The sequence below is a fragment of the Pituophis catenifer genome, unplaced genomic scaffold (assembly GCF_029215685.1).
Source record: "Pituophis catenifer annectens isolate HBS135680 unplaced genomic scaffold, rPitCat1.0.hap2 SCAF_3, whole genome shotgun sequence".
NCBI classification, from domain to species: Eukaryota; Metazoa; Chordata; class Lepidosauria; order Squamata; family Colubridae; genus Pituophis; species Pituophis catenifer.
The window spans coordinates 25,060,848-25,088,079 of record NW_027256883.1 but is presented as its reverse complement, the minus strand read 5'-3'; the positions used below and the strand labels follow the sequence as shown (position 1 = coordinate 25,088,079).

General features: G+C 33.8%; 1 protein-coding gene across 20 annotated transcripts in view; it reads left to right on the top strand.

Annotated features, from left to right (window-relative positions):
* Positions 1-27,232, top strand: part of RIMS2 (regulating synaptic membrane exocytosis 2) — a 267,667-nt gene that overhangs the window by 107,979 nt on the left and 132,456 nt on the right. For 9 of the 20 annotated variants that reach the window (XM_070940391.1, XM_070940388.1, XM_070940401.1 and 6 more), the window contains 6 exons: positions 11,347-11,411; positions 12,924-13,043; positions 16,589-16,688; positions 18,366-18,489; positions 19,100-19,146; positions 20,234-20,346. In XM_070940391.1, the coding sequence (XP_070796492.1) occupies positions 11,347-11,411; positions 12,924-13,043; positions 16,589-16,688; positions 18,366-18,489; positions 19,100-19,146; positions 20,234-20,346 (569 nt within the window). Of the gene's footprint in view, positions 1-11,346; positions 11,412-11,526; positions 11,736-12,923; positions 13,044-16,588; positions 16,689-18,365; positions 18,490-19,099; positions 19,147-20,233; positions 20,347-26,665; positions 26,714-27,232 lie in introns of all 20 variants that reach the window. The other 11 variants (XM_070940384.1, XM_070940381.1, XM_070940380.1 and 8 more) reach the window with 2 other exon arrangements.

Here is a 27,232-nt window from a genome sequence, read left to right as displayed (position 1 = left end):
GTCGATCCCAACTGAGCCGTGCGATCATCAGAGGCTTTTTAAAAAACTTTTAAAAGCATATTTTCAGCCGAAGAGGTTGTAGAAAAATGCTTCTAAAAGTAAAAAAAAAAAGCCTCTGTTGATCGCACGACTCAGCTGGGCATGGGGGGGGCGGGCAGGGATTTTTGCTATCGGTTCTCCGAACCACCCACCGCCATCACTAGCAGATTGGGCGATCCGGTCCGAACCGGGAGCATTTCACCCCTGGCTTTTTTCCTCAGGAATTTCCTCACACATATGGCAGTTTCCTCATGAGACCTGGGAATGATGGCCTCAAGTGACTGGCAAAGGCCTTGCAAGAGGCCGGTCATATGGGAGAAAGAAGACAACAGACAGCTATGGTGCCAGGGGTTGTGGAATGCAGGAGTCAGGCCGGGCACGCCAAGAAGATTTTGAGCTACAGTATGGCAAGAGCCGTGTGATTCTGGAGTTGCTTGCTGGCCAACAAGGCAGGGTAGAGAGTGGCCTGAAGGGCAGAGATTGGGGGAATATTTACAATCCCTTGGAAGAACTTGAGGCTTGGGGTTGGGAGGAATCAAGCTCAGAGTGGCTTGTATTGGGCTGAGTCCTTGCCTCATGCTGGAATTTATTTAATGCTGGCAATGAGGAGTGTCAGGATTGCCATTGCTAAGCAATGCGGTTGGATGATGATGTGGTTTCTTATCGCATCCCTTAACAATGGAAATTCCAGTTGGTGGTCACAAATTGTGGACTACCTGTACAGCATAGTTTCTGAATAGTGTAATCCCCTTTTCTGCTTCTTTTTCAACATAAGCCATCATAATACACAGTTCAGTTAAATTATGTATGGTAAATTGACATTGCGATTTATATTTGCTTCATCCATTAGTGTCTGTAGCAAACTATGGTGATGCCAAACGACACAATTACAATGATACGATGAGGCAAATGCTGCAGTTATTTACATCTGGTATCTAATGTAGGTACATAAAATGTGACAATGTTATCATCCATGCATTGCACATGCCATCATTTACCCTCTAGTCCCCTTGTTGCTGATTTGAAAATTTGTATGAAATAATTTAAATACCCCCCCCCCAGGTTTTGTGTATAATAATACTTTTAGACTCTAACCTTTAATACAAATAGTCCTCGATTTACGATCACAATTGAGCCCAAAATTTATACTGCTAAGCGAAAGATTTGTGAGTGAATTGTGCCCCATTTTACAAATTTTCTTGCCACAGTTGTTAAGTGAATCACTGCAGTGGTTAAGTTAGTGATGTGGTTATTAAGTGAATCTGGTTTCCCGATTGACTTTGCTTGTCGGAAGGTCTCAAAAGATGATCATATGACCATTGGACACAGCAACCATTGTGAACCAATATGAACCAGTTGCCAAGCATCCGAATTTTGATTACCCACCCCACGGGAAAACTGCAATGGTTGTAAGTGAGAAAAATGGTCGTAAGTCACTTTTTCTGTGCCGTTGTAACTTCAAAATGTCACTAAATGAATGATTGTAAGTCGAGGACTACCTGTATTAATAAGGAAACTGGGGTATCTTTGCAAAGATTGCTTTTAAATGCTTGACTTTTCAAAATATGAAAAATAATTTGGACCTTAAAGATTGTTTTATATTTCTGATAGTTACCAATAAACTTTTTAATTATCCAAGCTGGGTAACATATATATTTTGTCTCTTACTTGTGTAACCTATATAAACTAATTTGAATTATACATTGAAATTTGTTTGTTATTTATAGAAATAATCTTATTGGATGCAATTTATTTACTAGCACATCATTAGTAATTACATTTTACACCTTTGTGCCAACTACTAAGAAAAGATACTTTAAGACATCTGGATATGTTTAATATAGCCATCTATCTATTAAATACATAGATTAGTGGAAAATGAAATGAGAATGACAAAATATCATACGGCATTTTAAAGATTAGAAGATTTATGTTGGTTTAATCCTGGTCAGCAATCTCTCAAATTTATTACATTTCCAACAAAGGAAAACTGATACCCATTCTTTCAAAATGTTGTTCATGGATTCCGGTAAACTTGAAATGCAACATTTGATGAATCAATTTTAATTTTAAGTCCATCATTCCCACTTTAACATTTTTAAGGACTTTCAACGGCTGATGTGATATTATTGGAGATTCCAGCATCTCAGATAACGCTGAAGTGACCAAAGCCCAAGTTGGGCCATCAAAACCTGTTCATTGAAAATACTGCCACTGTTGTGAACTAGGGAGACCACATTCAATTTAAATTTATGAAAAATTCTTGAAGTAATAATTATACAATGATTCAAAGTCACTGTTCTGACAAAGTCCTAGACTGACAACCATTTGTTTAGCAACTGTTTGAAGTTACAGTGGCACTGAAAAAAGTGACACATGACCAGTCCTCATGCTTATAACCATTGCAGCTTCCCTGTGGTCCCATGATCAAACTTTGGGTGCTTACCAACTGGCATGTATTTAAGATAGTTGCAGCATCCCAAGGTCACATGATCACCATTTGTAACCTTCCCAAGGCAAAGTCATTGGAGAAGCTGAATTTACTTAACAACCCCGTGATTCACTTGCCAACGGCAGTGATTCACTCAACAACTGTGGCCCAAAAGGTTGTAAAATCGGGTGCAACTCATTTAACAACTGCGTTGCTTAGCCATGGAAACTCTGGTCCAAGGTCATAAGTCGAGGACTACTTTTACTACCTATTTAACTATGGAGATTCTCAGTCATCCAGATCATGGTGGTCCCAAGAGTGCTTTTTTCAAGAGGCAACTGGACCTCCTTGTTTTTCTTTGAAGACACTTTGCTTCTCATCCAAGAAGCTTCTTCAGCTCTGATGAGAAGCAAAACGTCTTCAAAGCAAAACCGGAAAGTCCAGTTGTCTCTTGAAAAAAGCACCTTTGGGAATACCTGTTTAACTGTTCCCCCCCCGCCCAAGAATTAAGTATCCATTAGTCTCAATATGAAAATCTAATCTATGCTCCAATAAAGCCCCAGAATTTTTCAGATGGGCCCATGCCGATCTTTAGAAATAGCGAGTGATTACAGCTCTTTGTATTGTTTGGAAGCAGGCCCACCTGCCCAGAACAAATTGCAAAGTAGCAAATTCTTTGTGACTGAAGGTTTGAGGTGACTAGTTGGGAATATCCTCACCAATTTGCTATGTTCGTCGTGACTGCTATTTTGAAAATGAATCTTAAGAAAGAAATTTTAACCGATATCATGATCTTTCTCTGCAGTCACGAAAAGAAGTTACAAAAATGTGTTACTTTCTTAATGGACATGTAAATTACATTATTTCAAGTTTTATATTTGATGCTTTAGTGAACATTTAGACTATGATTCATTTTGAGGGCTCTTGTTATATAATTTGTTTACTTAGAAATTCGAGAATATGTGGATGCCAGTTATGTAATATGAATTACAGTCATACTGAAGTTTTTCGCACAAAGCTGCCTTTCTTTGTTGGAAGCACTTGCTTGTTTTATGTTTCAGTGTACCAAAAAGAATAAAAAATGGAGAGAATGATAGTGTTCCTGTATAAACTTAAATTTGCTTAATACACTTCAAGTGGAATAACATTTATTCAGGCTCACCAAAGTTCTCTCTGTGTTTTTTTGGTGAAGGTTTTGTGGAGAAGATAATTTTAGCGACTACCTTCTTAAGCTATAAGGCTACAGAGAAGGTGTCCTTTTCTGGACCTTTCGATGGTCCTGATAGATGGCATTGCTTAATCAATTGGAACTGGAGTGTGCTAACCTTGCCAGACCAAATCAGACAGGGAGATACTATCTGAAACTAGTATTCTACTAGTATAGAGGAATGCAGGGCACCATAGTGACAGCATTCCAAAATGTTTCATCAAAGACATTCCAGTTTACAATGTTTACTTTCATCATTCTCATGTAACAAACCAACAGTATGTAACATGTCACATGGGTTTGTTTTAGGACTCCACTGCATTATTTTGGTAAGAGCCCAGTTGGGCATGCCACAAAAAGAAACTTGGTTTCAACCAGTGGTGGGATTCAATTTTTTTTACTACTGGTTCTGTGGGCGTGGCTTGGTGGGCGTGGCTTGGTGGGCGTGGCAGGGGAAGGATACTGTAAAATCTCCATTCCCACCCCACTCCAGGGCAAGGATAGTGTAAAATCTCCATTCCCTCCCTACTCCAGGGGAAGGTTACTGCAAAATACCCATTTCCTCCCGATCAGCTGGGACTTGGGAGGCAGAGAATAGATGGGGGTGGGGCCAGTCAGAGGTGGTATTTACCGGTTCTCCAAACTACTCAAAATTTCTCCTACTGGTTCTCCAGAACTGATCAGAATCTGCTGAATACCACCTCTGGTTTCAACTCTCTTCATGTATTTTGCTTCGTCATTTAAAGACATTTTTTCTGCAGCAAAAAAGAATGCAAATTGTAAATTACTGTGATTGGTTTAACTTCCCTGTAAATAGCTCAGTCGCTTTTTGGACAAGCTGTTAAGACACATCTATCTAAATTGGCTTTTTAAACTGCTCTTAACAGCTTTCTTCAATTTTTTAAAACTGCTTTTATTTTGGGTTAGTGTTTTTATGTTACATTGTATTTATTTGTTAGATTTTTTAAAATAAAAGACAATTTAACAATGTGACAGCATTCTACAAATTAAATCTCTGTTTCCTATCAGTGCCTGTTGGCCTTTCAAACTTAATGGTTTGCCAAAGTGAGTTTGAAATAACAATGAAATTCAGGAATCCATATGCAAATTGGCCTTCTAGGGTTGTTCTAGTTACTAATGGTAGAAGCAGCGTTTATAGATGGTAGAAGGGTGATATAAGACAGATGTTAAATACTGAGTTGGATATTGGTAGATAGGTACTACCGGAATGGACTTCTCAATACCAATTAACACAAAAAAGTTTATAAATAAAATTGCTTGCAATTTAACTTTATAGTGTAGAATTTGGGAGAAACAACATCTGTGTTTCTTTAGAAATACAGAGATTGAGAAGGAATTGAGGAACAATGGCACTGGCGCCTTCTATCCTATAATATTTATTTTCAGCCTGTGTTAAAAGGAGCAGCTTAAGTTTTCAAAAGCAAATCCCTACTTTTAATGCATTAATAAATTTGCAATTTTTGTGACTATTAACTCTTGATTAAATCAAAGTTTTTGGTAAATGTTATGATGTTGCTTTTTGCCAGTAATGGAGGTTAAGGGTTAATGCATAGCTAATCACATTCACTTAGTTAATATTACATTTTTGTTAGCCTTCATGCCAGGGGTAGGTTTCACTTACCTTTGCTACCGGTTTGCCCGCGTGCGTGTCACTTCTGCACATGTGCAGAAGCTTCTGCGGATCCACAGAGTGTATTTGATGATGTCCGGGTGAGTGGGCGGAGCCTATCGCCACTGCTGCTACCAGTTCCGGTAGCAACCCAACATTGCTTCATGCATGATTAGTGCTAGATTAGATATATGAGAAGTGGTAGTAAAGAAAAAGTGGGGCTCTTACTAAGAGTGTTTCCTATTTATTTTACACCATTTCCTTACAATGTATTGAAAAGACTTCTCAATTTCACGCCAAATTAATTGTTATATTTTGTCAGTTGTATTAGTGTGAATCAGGACATCTGTATAATGTTACTATTTGTACAGTGTGGAAATAATACTTAGCAGTTGCATTGCAACACTTTAGCAGCATTTATTGTTTTTGATTTATCAAAATGATTTACACATATGATCAGTGAAACTTTTAAAAGAACCTTGCAAGGATGTATTATTAATTCCTTATTGTAACCCAGGATGGTGATTTAAGAAATAGTGGAATTAGCACACATAACGTCTACAAAATTAGGCTATAAGTGTTAGAAAAAACATTTGAAAGAAATGTTTTTCTTAGGCAAAGCCCACAAAGTATTATTTCGTAAAATAATATTAAGGCTATTAGTGGATCAAGAAAGCTTGTTGCTATTGTAAGGCAGTATTTATTAAAGGTAATAAATTTATTAAAGGTAAACAGATTAAAGCAGTAATTGTATTTTGATCTTAGAAGGAATATAGATTTTCCATAAATTAAATTCTCCAAGCAAATTTACACTCCATAGAAATACCACTTTCAGTGATATTAACAGAATAGCAGAGTTGGAAGGGATCTTGGAGGTCTTCTAGTCCAACCCTTTTTAGGCAGGAAACCCTGCACCACTTCAGACAAATGGTTATCCAATCTCTTCTTAAAAATTTCCAGTGTTGGAGCATTCACAACTTCTGGAGGCAAGTTGTTCCAATATTGCTGGGTATAGAAATTAGAAGAACTGGCTACTAGATAGATAGACTTAATAAAACAGAATAAGTGAGAAGTGCATTTTGTTCCTAGCTATCTTGTGGGATAAAACTAAGTTTTATCTGAAGACTGTGCCATGACAACTGCATCTAGTAGAATTATTTATTTATTTATTTATTGGTTCGATTTATATGCCGCCCTTCACCGGAGACTCAGGTCGGCTTACAATGCGTTAAGCAACAGCCTTCATACTTTTTTATATACCTACTTAGTAGGGCTTTCAGCATCCCCAAGCGGTGTTTTTTTTTTTTTTTAATACAAAGTCAGCTTATTGCCCCCACAATCCGGGTCCTTATTTTACCTACCTTGGAAGGATAGAAGGCTGAGTCAACCTTGAGCCTGGTCAGATTTGAACTTGCAGTAATTGCAGGCATCTGGCAGCTAAGTGCTACTTAACAGCACTTTAGTCTGCTGTGCCACCAAGGCTCTTTGTGGAACATAAATCATTAAATATTTGTTTCTGTAAAATATTAATAAAGTATATATTTTAAAAAATGTATAGGAGATTGTTTTTTTACTTAATTACAATCCAGATTGGATTTTCTTTAATCTTGTGACACATTGAATAGTTATTACTTTTGAGGTTAGAGAGAATATTCAAATAAAAGTCTTAATTTCTTTAGGTTTATAATTTAATCATTGCCTTATTTTTTTTAAAAAAAAATAAGTTGTTTAAAAAGAAAAATCTGCTATTAATTTTTAAAATAATTTTTATTACCTTGTGTAAGAAATAGTTTTAGCTTCTTATCATCCCTACCCATCCAAAGGCTGTTTTATTGAAGCTACAAGAGAAAATTATACCAGACAAGTCCTTATCTATGCTTATTCAAATATATAAATCATACCTTCATCTAAAAGTAGGTTTGTTCTTTGAATGTGCATTAGGAGGATATTCTGTATGGAATATGGGAATTTTCTAAATATTGTTTTCAAGGGAGACATTTTCATCACGATTTGGTAAAAAAATTCAAGGCCTGTTATAATCCCACTAGTAAATATAGACACATAACTGTTGCTTGCATTAAAAAGCAGGTCTGAACTGTTTAAAGAAATGCCAAATTTGTTCTATTCTGTAGATCCATTGTTAAGTACTTTAGAAGGTGATAAATGGTGCTGTAAGAAAATATAAGGGACAAAGATTGCATGTATATTAAAACCATACTGTAGAAATTAAATAATATTGATGAACCTGAAAATGTGATACAATGAGGAGCAAATTTGGATAGTTTTCTTCAGAGGAAGACCTGTTCTTCAAGCTAGTATCTGCATGGTGTTTCATCTGTGGTTTTTTTTTTTTTTTAAAAAAAATTCTGTTAGGAAGGAAGTTATGAGTTTGGTCTAAATTATGGAGACTGAAAAAAAATCTCCCATCTGTCTGGTTGCATTGGTTTCTGCTATGTTTCTGAAGTTGGTGGATTAAATGAATGACGCTTCTTGAAAAAGGAGCACCTTTACAGAAAATGATGAAATGATGAAATAGGATCATAATGCAAAATGATTCTATTGCTTTTGATTTTGTTGTAAAATTACATTTAGATCGGGGTGGGGAACTATGGCCCTTTTATGATTTGTGGATTTCAACTCTCAGAATTCCTGAGCCAGCTGGCAAATAAGGTAGAGCAGGAAATATTTCATTTGCCGTGGATAAGGAGAAGGTTAAAGGTGAAATTTGATATAAAAAATGACTGCAGCACATTTAAACTTGGGGTGGCTTTAAAAGAGGAAATAAAAGACTTTAAAAAAGAGATTAAGTCCAGTGGTGGGTTGCACCGGTTTGCACTGGTTCTATAGAACTGGTAGTAAAACCGGCGGGAGGCTCTGCCCACCGACCCCTATGTCATCAAAATGCTTCTGCGCATGCGCAGAAGAGTGTGTGTGCACGCACGAGTGAAGCAAGCACGCATGCACGGCCCCGTTGTGAACCAGTAGTAAAGGTAAGTAGAATCCATCCCTGATTAAGTCCTCTCTTAATGGCTAGTAGATCGGGGTGGGTTCTACTTACCTTTATTACTGGTTTGCAACGGGGCCATGAATGCTCTTCTGCGCATGCACAGAAGCATTTTGATGATGTCGGGGTCGGTGGGCGGAGCCTCCCGCCGGTTTTACTACCGGTTCTATAGAACCGGTGCAAACTGGGGGCAACCCACCACTGTAGTAAATATAATGACAAGACACTGTTTTTTAAAATACCAGGTGCTTGAGAGCCAGTGATATCTACAGTTTTGTCTTGCTTATGGATTTCATGCAAGGATGTAAGTGGCTGCTGTGAGAAATAGAATCCTAAATTAAGATCTCTTTGCTCTGATCCAAAAGCAATTTAATTTTTTTGTTAGTAGATTCAGATTGTTTCATCAGTTAATTAATTGACTTCATATGAACATCCTATTTTTTTTAAAAAAAAATCTGTATTCACATAATATGCTAGCTTGTAATGAATAGAAATTTAATTTACTGAATTAATTCAGATTTCTGGGTTTCTACAATATACTGGCCATACAAAATAGCACCCACATATCTTAACCTAGATTGTTGTTCAAATTTAACCAATTTGGTAATTGTCAATTACAATTCTTTCAAAAAAATCCACAATTACAAATAAGATTTTTTTGGGGGGAAATCTTTAAATGTATATTAATGTTTTAGAAGATAAAGGGTGGTGGTGAATATGATCCAAATATTAAGATTAATTTTCCTCTTATTTGGGATTCAAAAATTTATAGGCCTGATTTGGAAAATGAAGTGATAATGAAACCTCATGTTGATGTTTAGTCAGAATGAATGGGCAGCCATTTAGGCACAGATGAGAACAGCTTTTAAGTAATAATATTCTCATTATCTCACTACATTCATGTTAAAAATGTCTAATTAAGACATCTGAATATCTAAATCCAATGTTGGATATATTGACTGTTTTTTAGAGTTTTTATTTTTGTTACTAGATATTCAGCTGTCTTATTATTTAAGATATTTTAATGTGAGATTTATTAGCTGTCCAATTTGATTTTTTGGGGAACCTAGGTTGAGTTAACACAACATACAATAACTCTAAACCCATGTATTAAACAAAACAGAATCTCCACAGATGTTATGTCTAACGTGTTAGATGTTAATTTAATATCCTATTAATATAAATTTGTTTGTTTGTTTATGTATACAATTACTTAGTGTTCATGTAACAGTGACATGAACATGGGCAACATACAAGGGTAAAAACACAGATGGTGTTGAGGATGGTGCCTCCTTTTCTATGATTCTGAACAAGTTTGGAAAGCTAGCTTTGGTCCCAGGCCTGGAGTTGATGTTTATTATTTGTTAAAACCACATGTTTTATTTTGTTTATTTTGTTGTCTGTTGGATCACTCCAGTCTGTGCTGACTGAATTAATATTTTTAGCTGTTTTAATATTTTTATTAGTTTTGTACATGACCCAGAGTCTAGTGGAATGGCCAATAAATGTAAATAAATTTCCTTACTCTTTTCAACTCTAAATATTCCTTCAACATTTTCTATTAAAATAGTTTTTCCTATATTTGACTGTTCTCTTAATTCATTCTAATTAATGTATGCTTTTCTGAATTATTTTATCCAACACTGGGTGTAATATTCCACATGGGTCTTACTAACATGTGATTGGAATGCAGTCTAAAATCACTGCAGCGTTTTTTACGAAAATTAAAATTAATATCTTCTGAAATCATATCTGAAGTGAAATCATATCAATACATAACAATATCTATTTTTGTAACCATAAAAGGCACTATCCTCATTTCTTAATTCATCTTACTAGAGCCTAAAGAAAGCTGTTGGGGAGGATGTTTTTAGGTTATATTTGCAACATGTACATATGGCTTCAGTGCATCTTTGATTAGTGACTCTTTGTACTATCTTAAAGGAGACAGTAATATTTTGCCAGCATTTTGAAACAATGGGACATAACAATATAATATAGAATCTGTTGAACTGTAACAAGTATCTGTTATAACATTAAATCCAAATTCCATTGCCATTAAATTCTTAAATCTTTTTTTTTGGGGGGTGGGGGGGATTATGTAGCAAACATATAACCCCAGGAAAAGGTGTAACTTACTTAAGAGTTGCTGAAGATGCTATATGAGTGCCTGTGTGTGTCCTAATCATTATTTCACTTTCATCATGTGTGTATCAGAAATTTGAAATATTTACATCTACTAAAGCAGAAGACTTACGTTTCATTAATAGTGCATTGGGGAGTTTGTAGAATAGGAAAAATAGAGAGTTTCCATAAAGAGTTAATGAACTGTCCCCCTTTTCCCATGTTGCTTAAATAAATATATTCAAGTAAAATTGCAGAAATCGACAACATTTTTGTCTGCGTCTCAAATCCGTTATTGGTGTTGCGTCCTTTTTTTGTGAAAATATGAAATAAACATTTCAGACAGGAAATCAGAGTTGCACAGATTTTTGTTTGCAGTTTATGTGTATGAGTATTTTAAAGACATTGTAAAAAAAGGAATGGTTGTTTTATTTAATAAGATTTATTTTAAAAAGGCAAGGCCATTTTATAGAACAGTATTAAGAAAGAATATATAGATTCTATAGCTACTGATTTCAGTGGAATCACTCATTTTCAACATGATCAGATAAAATCATGATCAGATAAAAGCTACATTGCAATAAATTGTCTATGTCTTTTTCTGAAAGTCATATACTCATGTCTTTTTATGTTTGGCATGTAATGTGATGTTAGTGATACCAAATCTGTAAAATCTTACATATCATATATACAGAATTCAAACACAGGCGCACAAACAGGAACACTATCTTGTACTTATCATATATATATATACATATATTCCCTTGGGATTTCTTCTTTTTCCAAATAATATGCTAGTGAGTAAAGCATATAAAGGCAGGATGATAGAAATGCAAAATCTATTATATCTTTGTCTATCCCTCCTTTCACCTTTCCTTTGCTGCACTATCTTGTCTGTCTGATTCTCACAGGAGACATGGACTACAGCTGGGACCATACATCTTGGCATAGCAGTGAGGCATCCCCAATGTCTTTGGTGAGACATGTGGAGCCTTACCATTTAGTTTCCTTTACCATTTCATGTTTTCTTTGTTTTATTTACATCTCAGCATGTTTTCTTTCTTGTATCCTTTTTTATCCCATGCCTGTAGGGGACAGTCAAAGGGGAAAAAGAAAAACTAGTGAGCAGGCAGTTTTGTCGGACTCTAACATCTTATCTGAAAGACAAAAGAAAATGGTGTGTTTTGGTGGCCAGTCTTTGGAAGAGGACTTGGAATGGTCTGAACCTCAGATTAAGGACTCTGGGGTAGACACTTGTAGTAGCACAACTCTAAATGAGGAACATAGCCATAGTGAAAAGGTATTGGCTTTGTGGTGCCTGCATTTTAATCTGCTCATTTGGTCTTTGTTTGCTCTCTGTCACTCATTAAAACAGATTAAGAATACAAAGGCAGGTCTAATCTAACATTTCTATGAGGTGCAGAAAAGAAAAACAAAACCACAATTATGGATCACTCTGTGGATATTAACATCCAAAAGTATAAGGAAGAACAAAATTATCCAGGCACTAAAAAGAAGCATTGCTTTCATGGACATGCAATACTATTTTGGTGATATTATCTTTATGATTAAACAATGAGAATTATTTCTGGATTGGCATGTTTAATTACCACTTTAATGCCCCTGGGGTTGGAAATTAAATTAATAGTTTATTTCCCAGGTTGAAAAAAATGGGAGAGGGGGAACTGTATCTATTTGGACAGAATTGTTTTTCTTTTTTCCCTTTCATTGCCATGTTCATTTGTTTTGTCACCGTGATATTATCTGCATTATGGGGGAGTAGTTGTATTTGCTGTATGTGGTTTATTATTGCTCTTTCTTGCTTTCTGTTGTAGGCTATCACTGTTGCCAAATGTAATGTGCATGTTTATTTGTGTACATGTGAGAGCATGGAACTAGTACATTATGTGAAAAAGTGCTATGATTATACAAAACCAGATGTTCTAAATTTGAAATCATTGGCTAAATTTTTCAGAAATACTGATATGTATTATTCTGGAACCTGTATGTAGTAAATAAGAATTAACTGTTCAGATATAGCTAAGAGAAAAGTTTAAATTATTAGTTCATTTAAATGAATTTTAGAGACTGAACATGGTGAGATTTATTTTCAAGTAAAATGTGGATTTTTAATTACTTAAGATCATAATTCATTTGTTAAGTTTTCAAGTATTTTTTGTGTTAGATCCCCCATTCATGCTCTCTATATTCAGAAATGATGTTCACTGTTTTCAGATCCATAATGATAAACTGAATTTGTTTTCAATGTGATTTAGGTATATTTGGTATAGTTATTTAGGAAGATGTGAAAAATGTCTTCTGATAATCTAATGGAATGATACAAATTCTGATTCCTATCTGCAAAAGCAGTAATTGTGTAATCATAGCTATTTCACAGTACTTAATAGTGCCAAATAAATGTGATGCTGGAATTCCTTTTCACAAATTTAATTTTGCTGATTTTTATTTTGTTTAATGTATACTGTAGCATCCTGTAACCTGGCAGCCATCCAAAGATGGAGATGGCTTAATTGGCCGAATTTTGTTAAATAAGCGCCTAAAAGATGGAAGCGTGCCTAGAGATTCAGGAGCAATGCTTGGACTTAAGGTTAGTACTCAAAGTTTTCAGTTCAGATGCAAATATTTTTTATTAGAAATAATTATTTTTTTTGGATATCTTAATACTGTTTTCCAAAACAAAGATACTACTTACAACCAATTAACAAAAAGTGCTTAATGATAAGAGTCCATTGGAGTTGGGTGGCCAATAAGTTTGAATAAATAAATATTCTCTAGATGCTTTATTTTTTCTTGTTATAAATTTATTAAGAACTATTAATTAAAAGTTAATTAAATTAACTAATTAATTACAATCAGACCATATTACAACTCTGTTCTGTGAGTTGCATTGATAGGCAGTTTTTCTTCTGGGTTTATTTATGGTGTTAGTAATGACCTATAAAGTCCCAAGTGACATAGGACTGGGTTATTTGAGGGATTGGCTCTTTCTGGTTACAACTACTCATCCCATCAGGTCTGGGAGAAGGGGCATGTTATGGGTCTCACCCAGGAATATTATCTGATGGGATCCAGGAGGAGGGCACCACACCTATGGAAAATAATTCTCCATAGGGGTGGTTGGGAGGTTAGATTGGTCCTAATCTGTTGGCCTTCCAAAAGGGCTTGAAGAAATGGGTTTGTCATCATCTCAGGGGATCCAGTGATGGTGTGGAGTCTGCAGAATGGTAGTACTATTAATAAAATGGATTGTACTCTCCTACAGTTTGTTTTTCTGGACTTTAATCGTTTTTAATTATTTAAATGTGTCTTAATGGTTTTCGTTCTTAATATTTTGGACATTTCTTTGTATTGTTTGGTTTTATTAAAATTGTGTGAGCTGCCCAGTCACATATGTGAGATAGGCAGCAATAAAAGTTGAACAAATAAATAAAAATTTAATAACATCAAATTAAAGCATTACCAATTCAAAATCTTTTTGAACCTCAAAACGGTTCAGAAAGAGTATTTGAGCAAATTTGGAACAGGTTTGCAAGAAACGAGAAAGTTGGAATGTAAAGGCAAATAACATTATATGAATTTGTATGTATGTAACATTGAATGCCGGCCGATATAGGTTGCTCAGCAACTTCATCTGATCAGTTATATGTAGTGTGGCTTAATATAGACTAGAAATATTGTGCATACTTTTAATACCTGGCTATATTTAGTATATTTAGCCTGACCTGCCCCAAAGTGTTATACATAATTATTTACATATACATTACAGATTAAATTTTTGATGATTTTCCTTGACAATGTAGTTGGAAGCAACCGGAGAATTAAACTCAATCCCTCAAGGTTGAAAAATACAGATGCTACATATGTCATGCCCTCAGTTGTATGACTTTCATAAATTCATTTTACATGAATTCAATTCCCACTAAGGGATTTGAGCCCCATTGAAAGATCATGGCTACAGATGTGTTATAATACTTATCTAAAGAATGAAACCTGTTGTGTACTGCTCCCTGATGATCTCTATAAGTAAAAATACTAGACAAATACACTGTGTAATAATGAATTCCTTCCCTCTGAGGCTAGGGAAGTCATATCAAACCTTGTAAATGAGGGTATGTAACACCTGTATTTCTCTGATCTGAAAGCTTAATAAAAAGAGAAAGTGAACTCAAAATATCATTCTAAAGATAGTTCTTGCAGTTTAATATTTTTCCTGTATCTGTCACAGTCTTTTTCCCAAGTAGCGGATATAGTTATAGTCCCTATTAGTTTTTTGAGCAAATATCAGTTAACTAAATTGTATGACAGTATACAATTTTGGTGAAATCTGTTCCCAGTTTTCAAGCATTTCGTTGTTTAATATTCTATTCTTATTTGCCGCTTCCTAATCGTCATTCACAATTTTGAATAGGCAGATGAAATGATCCAGTTCATTTACATTTTTAAGGGTTATCTGCAGTTTGTTGCCAGCTATAATCAAAATGATAGTGAAAAAAATAATAATAGACATCTTTGCGGAACTCCCTTGCCTTCTCAATTATTCACTGAATATTGGTAGTATTATCCTCGTTGCTCTTGCCTTTTCTGAATCAAGGTTGTACATCTGTCAGTTCTCTTTCAAGTATTGTTGATGTCTATATTGCAAAATCTTGAGGATTAGTTTACTGTTGTATGACATACAGTTGATTAGCAATCTGAGCATCCTTTAGCACAGTGCTTTTTGATATTGGAATACATATCTATATTTTTCAATCACTTGGCCACTGCTCACTTTTCCCTAGCTACTTATACATTGTCACTACCTACCTCATTTTGCAAAGTTTAAAACACTTCTGTTAGTATTTCATCAATTCCTACAGCTTTGTAGTTTCCACTATTTTCTACGACCCATTTAACTTCACTTTCCAGAATGTTATTCAGTGGTACATATTAATTGATTTAGGAATATTTTTTTGACAGTTCTTCAATATATTCATACTATCTCTTGTGCATTTCTTCAGTAGATCTTTATCCCTCTGTGTGTAACTCATATTTCTCATGTTTGCACTGTGCAGGTTGCTTCCCTACAACTATACTTTACACATTAAAAATTAAACTTAAAAAAAAACTTATTTTTTTTTAAATGCATTAGGATTCCATTACACACTTTTAAATATAGTTTGGAATGAATAACAGTGTTACAAACAGAATTTTTTAATGAAATTATGCATAGATTCTTGGGCACTTACTTATACATATGCAAAAAAAATGTTTTGACGTTTGTGGAAGTGATAAATTTTCTCACATTATAACAGAGGACTTGGATACTACTTGCAACCATTTGTTTAGCAACCCTTTGAAGTTATAGGGCACTGAAAAAAGTGACTTCTGACTGAGCCTCACAATTACGACTGCATTCCTGTGGCCACATGATCACAATTTCAGCACTTGGCAATTGACATGTATTACAACAGTTACAATATCCTGGGGTCATGTGATCGCCATTTGCAGTCGCTAAACAAGGCAGCTGATAAGTGAAGGTTACCTATATGTTCAATTTTTGTGTGTCCAAATACTATATAAACTACTGTGTTTCCTCAAAAATAAGACCCTGTCTTATATTTTTTTGAACCCCGAAATAAGCGCTTGGCCTTATTTTCAGGGAGGTCTTATTATTTTGGGGCACGTGAAGCAAGATGGGGCTCCTCTTGCCGTCTTACCTGATTTCCAGCTCTGCATTTAAATATTTTCAGGGCAGGCTTATTTTCAGGGGGAGGCTTATTTTAGCACATGCTCTCAAAAGCCCGATTGGGTTTATTATCAGGGGATGTCTTATTTTTGGAGAAACAGGGTATAGTGAACCAATTTGCAGTAGCAATAATATACAGTTCATATTTATATGTTCTGTAGATACATAGAGTTTCTGTATATGAAATTTGTCATTAGGTTGATGGAGGTAACCTTATTGAACTAACAGATCTGAACTAAACCAGCTAAAAATATTTCTGGAAAATACCCATAAAAAAATATTGGCTTATTTTTTGTGTTTAATCTAATATATTTGATATAAGTTTGGGTTACCAAATTAAAACTGATTTGAGGAAAAATGATCTTTATGAAACTTTAAAATATAATTTTAATCATATGTTTAAACAGGTAGTTGGAGGAAAGATGACTGAATCAGGTCGACTATGTGCATTTATCACCAAAGTAAAAAAAGGAAGTTTAGCTGACACAGTTGGACATCTTAGGCCAGGTAGGAGAACTGTTTTGAATTTTTTAATTGAGAAAGGATAGCTTTGGTTTAATGTATGTTAGCAATACTGAGATGTACAACTGTATTATTAAAAACCTTTCCTCGTAACAGTATATTTTTTATTTTATTGTAAAATTTGAGATTATTCATTCTTAGGGTTTTTTTCTGCATATGTGATGTGTATGTTTTTATAATGATATTTACAATTATGGCAGATAAATAAGAAACAAATGGTAATGGTGGGAAGATATGATACTCCATATCTGTTATTTAGTTGAAAATAAAAAGTGTGAATTGGAAAATATTTGTCTGGGCATTTTAATATTTGGTCATATTCAGAAACTTTTTCAACTTCGTCCCTGATAGCTTACAGTTTTAAAGCTAAAACACAATATTTTGAATTGAATATAGTAGTATAGACACAATCTATTTAATTTAAAAGAAATTAGAATTAAATTTGCCATTTAAATTACATGAGGGAAGACAAAGTATTTTAGATAGTAAAAAGAAAAAGATATTTCTCTGTTTCTCATAGAATCATGTCTTCTTGGTGTCTGAGATAACATTACTAGTGAGATAGAATTTTTTTTAGGCTAAGCATTTTTAATGAAGTCCCATTGAAAAATAAAGAACATTTGTTGTGTATGATGTGGTTGAGATCACTTGCTTATACTGGTGTTCCAAAAAGTTTTCTGTGATAATAGCACTTAGATTTAAACTTATATACCGCTTCACAGTGCTTTACAGCCCTCTCTAAGCTGTTTACAGAGTCAGCATATTGCTTCCAACAATCTGGGTCCTCATTTAACCCACCTCAGAAGGATGGAAGGCTGAGTCAACCTTGAGCTTGGTGAGATTTGAACTACCAAATTGCAGGCAGCCGGCAGACAGCAGAAGTAGCCTGCAGTACTGCACTCTAACCACTGCACCACCATGGCTATAATGGATTATAGCTTACTTATTTCATGGATCCCCATCTTTTTGATTACTTGCCATCAACTTGGTTGACTCTTAATGATCACATGAATAGATTTTCTCCCCAATTTAGTTCTTCAGATTTTCCAGTGTATGGTACATCCACTATCAGTGCAATTGAGTGAATTGATATTGCTGCTGTTTCTTTTCATCTTTTTATTTATTTATTTATCTTATTTATTTATCTTATTTATTTATCTCATTCATTCATTCATTCATTCATTCATTCATTCATTCATTCATTCATTCATTCGGAAAGTGGCATATGGTTTCATCCTCAACTTAAAGATGTCCTTCAGTTATATCCAGGAGAAGCCACTTGTTGCAAGTGCTATTTAAAATAAACATCTAACATAAAGGTTGTGGAAAACATTGTCTTATTTTAAATATTTTTATTATTTATTTTGTTTTCAGTTGCAGTGTTCTATAGAACATATTAAAAGATAAGTAATGCAAGGTGAAATGTTGTACATACTTTATTTTAAGGACTAATATGCTAATTAAAGTAAATTTTTCTTTTAATGGATATATTTTCTGTTTAAGTATAAATGTATTATGTATTATTGAACAAAGCTCACATATAGCCTTTTTTAAAAAAAATTAAACTTAAGCAAATTATAATCATCAAATGACACTAACACTGATAAGGGTTCAGAGATCTAGTTTTCTTCAGTAAACAGATTGTGATGGTTATACTTTTAGGTGATGAAGTATTAGAATGGAATGGAAGGCTTTTGCAAGGAGCCACTTTTGAAGAAGTGTATAATATCATTCTTGAATCCAAACCAGAGCCACAAGTAGAACTTGTAGTTTCAAGGCCAATTGGGTGAGTTATATTATAGAATGCTTCTTTAATTACTGGTATTTAAAATTTGCACGTAGTCTCATTAATATTCATGCTGAGTTTATAACATACAAAAACAAAAAGATTAGAGAAGGTTTAGTGTTCTGTAACCAATTAACATTCATCCTTATTTTTCTTCCTTTTAATACTCAGATGTCTTGATTACTGCAATGATTATTGATATCTGTGAAATGTGATCTCCTTATGTAATGTTTCATTTTTTTAGCTTTTTAAGACAATGAAGATCACCCATATATTTTTCTATATTGCATTTTATACAGCTGAAAACACTGTTTCCAATTTGATTTTGATATTTAGAAACGTATTCTGAATAAGAATATTTTTGAAGTTTCAAGTGTTTTATTATGTTTCCCTTATTTTCACATTTATTACCGTATTTCCCCGAAAATAAGACCCTGTCTTACATTTTTTTTGAACCCTGAAATAAGCGCTTGGCCTTATTGCCATGCGCTCAAAAGCCCAATTGGGCTTATTATCAAGGGATGTCTTATTTTGAGAGAAACAGGGTATATACTAGCTAGCTGTGATGGTTAGATACAATATGATTATATTTTGTTCTTCACAATTGCAGGGATATTCCCAGAATACCTGACAGTACGCATGCACAGTTGGAGTCCAGTAAGTTTTATTTTTTAGATGTAATATCCATCTGAAAATTGAGGTATAGCTACTTCTCTATTTCTACATACATATCTTTGTTATGCTTTACTCTTTCTTTAATAACTGTTTTGTCAGAAATCAGTAAATACAATGTTAATGTCTTCTTACTATTCTTTACTGAAAAATATCAAACATCGGTAAATTAGAATTGATGTTGTTCCTATCTTTTAAGGTTTTTAAATCTCTTTTGTTTATTGCAATCCTTAAATAAAATGTACACAATGATGATAGAGAGTTTAAAATAATAATGTTGTTACTGTTGAAAAATGTCTCTGTCATTCAGATATGGCATTTCTATTTGTTTTTGAATGGGGAAATAAACCCTACTGAGTTTAATGGGCTTAGTCTCAAGTAAATTTATAGAAGATTGCAGATAAAGTGGTGTAAGATTCAGCTTTGTCCCACTGTTTGCTGTACAGTAGGATATACTAAAGGGAACAACAGTTTCAATATAAAATGCTTGTAAAATAACCACACGGCTTTTCCCTTATATTGACTTTCTAAGCTTGTTTAAATTTCCAAGTATTTTTATGGTTTTAGGAAAATTTAAACATTAAATATATCACACAATTGTCAGCAGTTTCAGTGTTTTACTAGCACAGCCTGAAAAAAACTGCAATATACTTTCTGGAAAAAGAAAAATACTCATTTTTATAATTTGTTTTTCTAATTGTAAAATGTTACTGAAGTTTATTTAATCCAGAAGTAATTTGAGAAGCAAATCAATTCCTCTGAGGAGCCAAATATAGCCAAACATGGCAAATTGCAGAATGTCTTTAGATTGTCAGGGGTTATAATATCTATAATTTATTATTTTTAATTATTGATCCACATTTGTTCAGCTTTAGTTGCATTCCTTTCACTTGCTTAATGTTCTACCGTATTTAAATAACCGTATTCTACCGTATTTAAATAATTTTTGGTATATAATATATATAAATTTTATAGTATGTTTGTCAATGTTTGAATGCTCTTTTTTTTACATATAAAAATACAGAATTATGTATCTGCTAATTTAATGAATTAAAATGAATTATACTTTCAGGTTCTAGTTCATTCGAATCTCAGAAAATGGATCGGCCTTCCATATCAGTCACTTCTCCCATGAGTCCTGGCATGTTGAGAGATGTTCCACAGTTTTTATCTGGACAACTTTCAGTATGTAAACAATTGTTGAGTGTAGTAATCCTTGTTTTTTTATCAATAAAATTTTTCCTAAGTGACAATGTCAAGTATGCACTAAAATGGTTTTACCTTGATTTCTTTTTTCATTCAGTTTTTTCTCAACACAAAGTAGTCTACAGCCATTTTATACTGTATTTGGAATATGTATATGTTAATGCTAAATTAATTGAATGTTATATGTAACAGAATTGTATCTACATGCACCAACTATGAACCAAGATTCGAGGGGAATACAATCCTCTACTGATAGAATTAGATAATTAGACTTATGTAATTTAAGCCACCCACACAATGTTCCTGGCAGATAGTTATGTCAGGGACTGATAGCCTTTTTTCAAGGTAATACCAGGTAACCTATACTTGGTCTTTGATTGAAGTAGCAGAAGATGCTTTCCAAAAAGTAGGCATGTCTTGATCCACGTAATATAATCTAATTAAATTAAATTAAATTAAATTAAATTAAATTAAATTAAATTAAATTAAATTAAATTAAATTAATTAAATTAAATTAAATTAAATTAAATTAAATTAAATTAAATTAAATTAAATTAAATTAAATTAAATTAAATTAATATGTTTATCTCTATGCGGTTAATCATTTCTCTTTTCTAAAATATTAAATATTAAAATAAAGTAAAAAAATTTGAGGGGTTCTTAGTTTGTTATGGGGCTGTTTCGGTTATTTCTCTACCAGCTCTTATTTTTCTGTTTCTTTATTTTGAAATAATAATAGTGCTTCCATTCTACAACATATCCAGACAAGGAGGACAGTAGAACAGTTTTCAACATTCTTTTAAAGTGTAACAAAATTTGTACATGTTTACATTGGGTGAGTGGGTAGTGTGTACCTGTGCAACGTCTTTTCCACAATATTAGAATCATCACAATATTTTGCAAAAGAATACACAGCAAAAGTATAAAAGAGATTAAAATTTTACCTACTGTATTTCATTATTAAATCTAAGGTGGGTAACTATTTAAGTCTGGGGTGATAATGTGTCCACAGATGCCATATCTCTTTTGCTGATTATAGTAATCATACAAAATTACCACTCATCATTTTCATTCTTTGAAAGCTCTTTGGAAGGCTATTCTTTTTTGAAAAGGCATAAACAGAGAACATTTGAATTGAATAGAATTTATGACACCATGGCTGGTGGCACGACACAATTATCTAAGTGTATCATATTTTCTGAGTTAGTTTAAATTCAATCTAATTTTCTGAGCTAACACACTGAAATGTAAATTACTTTGCAGCATACTTATGCTGTGATGGAATAATTTGTAATCTAGTAGTGTTCTGCAAACATACCTATTTTTGTTGAAAACGGTGCTTTTTAAGAGTTTTTGAATTAGAAAGGATCTGATTTCTTTGAAACTATTCAACAGTAGTATATCTACAGTTACTTTTGACCCAACATGATGAATTGTATTTATTTATTATAATTCTGCTCCCAGAATACTTACTATAAGATCTCAAGATTGCAAAGTACCTTACATCCATGCTCATTAATAAACACTAATAATGAATATTAATAATAAGAAAAGAAAGCACAAAGAAGGATTCCTTGTTTGAAATAATTCAATTGAGTAAGCAAGTCTCTAAATATATTTTATTGGAGAATGCTAATCCAATCCTAGAGAAAGAAAAGAGAGAATGAAGTTAATGATGGATAATAGTTCCTGCCGGTTTTTGCCAAATTTTAACTTGGATAAGTAAGAAATTATATGGCCATATAAATATACAGGTAATCCTCAACTTACAACCACAATTGATCCCAAAATTTATGTTGTTAAATGAGACATTTGTTAAGTGAATTTTGTCCCTTTTTATGACCTTGTTTGCCTCAGTTGTTAAGTGAATCACTACAGTTGATAAGTTAGTTACCTATCAACAACCTGGTTGTTAAGTGAATCTGGCTTCCCCATTGACTTTGCTTGTCAGAAGGACACAAAAGATGATCACATGATCTTGGGACACAGTAACAGTCATAAATATGAAGCAGTTGCCAAGCCTCTGAATTTTGATCACATGATCATGGGGATGCTGGAAAGACTGTAACTGTAAAAAATGGTCACTTTTTTCAGTTCCGTTGTAACTTTGAATGGTTACTAAATGAACTGTTGTAAGTTGAGGAGTAGCTGTAATAGACTATTTAGAATTTACCAAAAATGAATGTCAACATTATGAGATATTATTTAGTTTTGAACATTTCATGTGCACATTCCATATATTAACATACTCACCTGCATTATTTGACACATAGTTAAAGCTTTTTATAATTAAGGAGACTTGTTTTGCCCGTACAGTGCAGAGTTTATTCTAATGCAGGATAGAAAATTTTTTTTCTTGGCTGGGAATGGAGAAAAGATGTAGAACTTAGAACAGTTATGGTATTATGTACAGTATTTTCCTTTTTGGCAGATGTTCCCTTGTAAATCTCTCAATGGAAAAGAATGAGAGTGAGACTATTCCCATTCATTGTAAGAGTCTTTATTTTCACTCTTATTTATGTTATTAAATTTATATATCTTGCCCATCTTAAATATTAATTAAATGTTGCATATAATAAATATTAATTATTAATACCTTGGGCAGGAAACAGCACATACAAAAATCATATAAAAACCTTAATCAATTAATCAATTAAAATACTACAGTACATATGGCATTACAGAACTTACTGTATTGGTTTCCTATGCCTTTACTCTGGAGGATGTTTTATTCCTCCTCAATTACTAAGTGGGAAAAAAAAAGATTGCTAGGCTATTTGAATATGCCTTATTGACCCATGTTGACAGTTCATCATGCTTTCCTACAGACTAGACCACACAATTGTAATCCCATCTACGAACAACAACCCAGAATAAGTGCACTATAAAATTCATAATTGGAAAATTAATAGGAGATGCATACATATTTATCAAGTGGGTACATACATAAATATTTGAGGGGTCTATGACAACTGGCCACAGCCAACTCGCCATGGCCAATTCACCTTGCCACAGAACAAGTGTTATACTAATATTGAAGAAATAGTGGAATACAGTCATTAAAGAAAGGATGCCAAAAGAGTGACAAAATGAAATGAAATGTGAATGACAAAAATTAAAATGTTTTAAAAATTATTTTAAATAATTAAATTTAATTATTAAATTGTCCCACAGCAAGTTGGCCGCAGTGAATTGTCTGTGGTGAGTTGGCTGCGACAAGTTATCCCATTCCGACTTTAGAGTGCAGTTCTAGGCCTCCCGCTATTCTAGGGAAAACATTACTTATATTTGGCAAGTGTTGGTCATTATAACATTTTAGCTATCTTGAGATTTCCCATTCAAATAGAGCTCAGTTTATCCATGCAGTATGCAAAGATTTTATAGCCAAGGTCCTTTCTCAGCTTCTTTAAGCCTTTTTTGAAGAAACCTTGACTTCCTAGAATCCATTTAAATTTCCCGTTTAGTCTAAGTCTACTAGAACTTGCAATTCTAAAATGAATTCAAAATATTGATTTATGTTTAGAGACAATCTTGATCTCGGGGGATACTGAAGCTTGGTAGTATCTTTTTAACTTTTGGCATCATTAGTTTTTGGAGACTGTTTTAAAATGACCTTTAAGTTATTGGCAAGCTTCACTTCCTATGAATCTTATTGGAGAACCTTTGCCATTACACTTTGAAAATAGCAATATTCTTAAGAAGAATATCTGGGACATTGATCTTCAAAGCAATTTAGGTCTAGTTCCCAGCCCCTCAGCTGATGGGGTTTTTTTTTCCAGATGAATATGTGCCAGCTTCCAACCTCTTACCATCAATATTCTGAAATTTTGCTGGGCTTTCAGTTTGGCCAGACTGGACACATTGCTTTCTGCTGATGGAGCATTACAAAAATATTATCAGCTATTATCAGGAACAGCTCAGTACAGGGAGTCCTTGGTTAATGAATACTCATTCAGCAATTGTTTGAAGTTACAATTGTACTGAATGAGTGATACTTATAACCAGTCCAAAAAGTTCTGGCTATCCGAGCACCCCTGTAATTGCGATCTGAGAGTTTAGCAACTGGCTCGCAGCATCCCACAGTTTAATCGTTTGCAAATTTCCCTGTCAACTTCCCACCAGCAAGGTCCATGGGGACGGATGATCTCATTCACTCTAGTAATTCTCCCCAAATCCAGTCTGGTCATGTTCCTGTTGCACCTCACCGACCAATTGGACACCCTCCCATACATGGCCGTAGCCACCTGCCTGCATGTTTGTGAGCCGCCTGGAACTTCTAACTTTCTGCCGGCTTCTCCTCCTTCCTCCACAGCAGAAAATTGTTTGGAGGTCCTTGCTTAATGATGGCAGCAGGGATGATCACAATTACTGTTGCTAAGTGGTGCCATCATGTGACATCATTATCCCAATTATCATCATTGCCAGTGGAATCTTTCGGCCGTAGGTTCCTTTATTACTTTGCTATGTAAGAAATTTCAGATGGCTTTTATCCATCTTATCCTGAAGAGGTTTCCTGTCACAGCCTGAGTTCTATTTGCTATTTCTCTTGTCTTACCATTAGTTGGATATATTCTCCCAGATTGCCCAATTGTGTTCTTCCATATGTACCATCCCTCCCTCCTTGTGTTTGAAAAATTGTATTAATTCCTTATTCATACACACAAACATATATTTCATTTTTAATTGTTTGTATTTGACTGCTGATTTTACGGCTGCGGTAAAGGTTTGATTTGCTTTAATTTGATTTGATCTGATTTGATGCCTGCCTACCTCTGCTCATCCTTCTAACTCATGCATTCCCTGCTCCCCTTGTGGATCTGGGATTTGCAATTTCTCTTAATTTGACTGAAAGCTTTTTAGAGAGTTACAACTCACGGATTGAAAACCAATGCCTTGCTTTTCCTTTATTTCATACCTTCATGCCTCTACCTATACTTCTAAATCTCCTTTCTTTCATGCTATGACTGTTATATATTGTTGCCAGGACACTGAATATCTCAGCTTCCGTTATCCTGGAGCTACCATTTGCTCCTTCAAATGAAAAAGAGAAAGAAATTGTTGAGAAGAGAGAGGCCATAGAATATGCAGAGACTTTCCCAGTGTCACATTTGAAACTGACAGTAATCTGCAAAGCAGCTTTTTCTAAAGTGGTCTTGAATATTAAAATAAATTGACAATCGTATAAATACATGTCTAATGGATAAATAAAGAAATAGGTTCCATAGGCACCTAATGGAAGCCATAGATGTCATTCATGACATGACATCATTGCAATAATGATATGAATTACATAGTTTGTATAAGGAACATCACCTATATAGAATCTGATTTGCATATGTGTGTGATGACCTAATGACATGTACGGCATCCTCTTGTGGATGTCCAATTATAAATGCTTTTGAGCTATATGAAGAATTCATTTCCTTATTTTTTCCAAGAAAAATTAAAAGGAAATATGTAAACAAATAGGAGAGAAATATATACAGTAATATAGAAATTACAGCAAATGTGATTAAAACACTTCCTGAAATATGATTAACAATTTATTAGTTTTTTCATCCTCCTAATGAGAAGGTACAAGCGTATAAAGATGATCTTTTAATAATCTAGAGATTATTGAAGTGAGCTAATGAAATGCATTTTTACAGCATTTTTAAGCACTGACTCAGTATAATAAATAAATTGTACCACTCCTTTGAAACTATTAAAGCAGACCATATTAATTGGTAGTGTGCTAAAATAAATGAGCTCATTGAAAATGTTAGTGAGACCCCGTAACGAGTTTCACTGTTAAATCATTTTAAGGGCCAGCTGTAAGGGTAAATTGAGGTATTTTCGCTTATATTCCATGACATTGGGTAATATAATCCTACATATTCTAATGGAAGACTAATTGAGATTAATGGGATTTACTCTCAGTTAAGGGGTTATAAATTTGCATTGTACTGTTTTTTAAGTGGCTTTATTTTAACTTGCATTGAACATAAAGAAGTCTCTTAATAAAGGCATTGGAAAGGACCTGAATATTAAACAACTGTGAATAAGGGCAAACACGTCTTCAGGACATGCCAATCACAATGTGAAGCAAGTCAAATAAAAATCTTATTAATAGAGGAACATAAAGGATGTTTACAGTTTTAATACATCAATTTTAACACTTGCTTTTAAATAAATGTGTTCTTGGTGTATGGCACTATTTAAAGTTGTGTGTCCTTGTTTTAATTTTGGTCTTTTAGTTTCTAGTGTGTTGTCTTTTTTGGCTTTGTTTTACTGCTTTTTCTTTAATTTTGCTTACCAGAGCCAAAGCCTTAGTAGAAGAACAGCGCCTTTTGTTCCTAGGGTTCAGGTAAAGGCTTAATCTGCCTGACAGAAACTAAAGTTTTTTTCTTTTTGGTTGTTGTTGTTTTCTTGGAAAATGGATAGTAGGAAAATGTCACCGTTGGTCCGTTTTCCCATTTTAATTTTTGAATGTGTTGTTTTAGACCATCTTAACAAATATCATATTGTCTTGTGTACAGCTTGAAAAATATTGCATGGATATCAGAACCCTGCATTGAAATTTAAAGAGACAACTAGCTTTTAGTTTTGATTTTATCTATATTTAAAGAGCCATAGACATTAATAGATATTAATAGTAATAATAATTTTGAAACTCTTCTGCAACTGTGTACCTTGAAATAAGTGATCTGTTCTTTTGATATTTGTACTTGTATATTAAAGTTGATGTCTCTTTAAATCATTCTCCTTTTTGCATTTTCTAAATGACATTTCCTTGAGAAGATGGGCAAACAAATTTGTTCTCATCTAAGAAATTTGCATCTGCAGGCATTTTAAGATGTTAATTGAAATTGTGAAATATAAATGA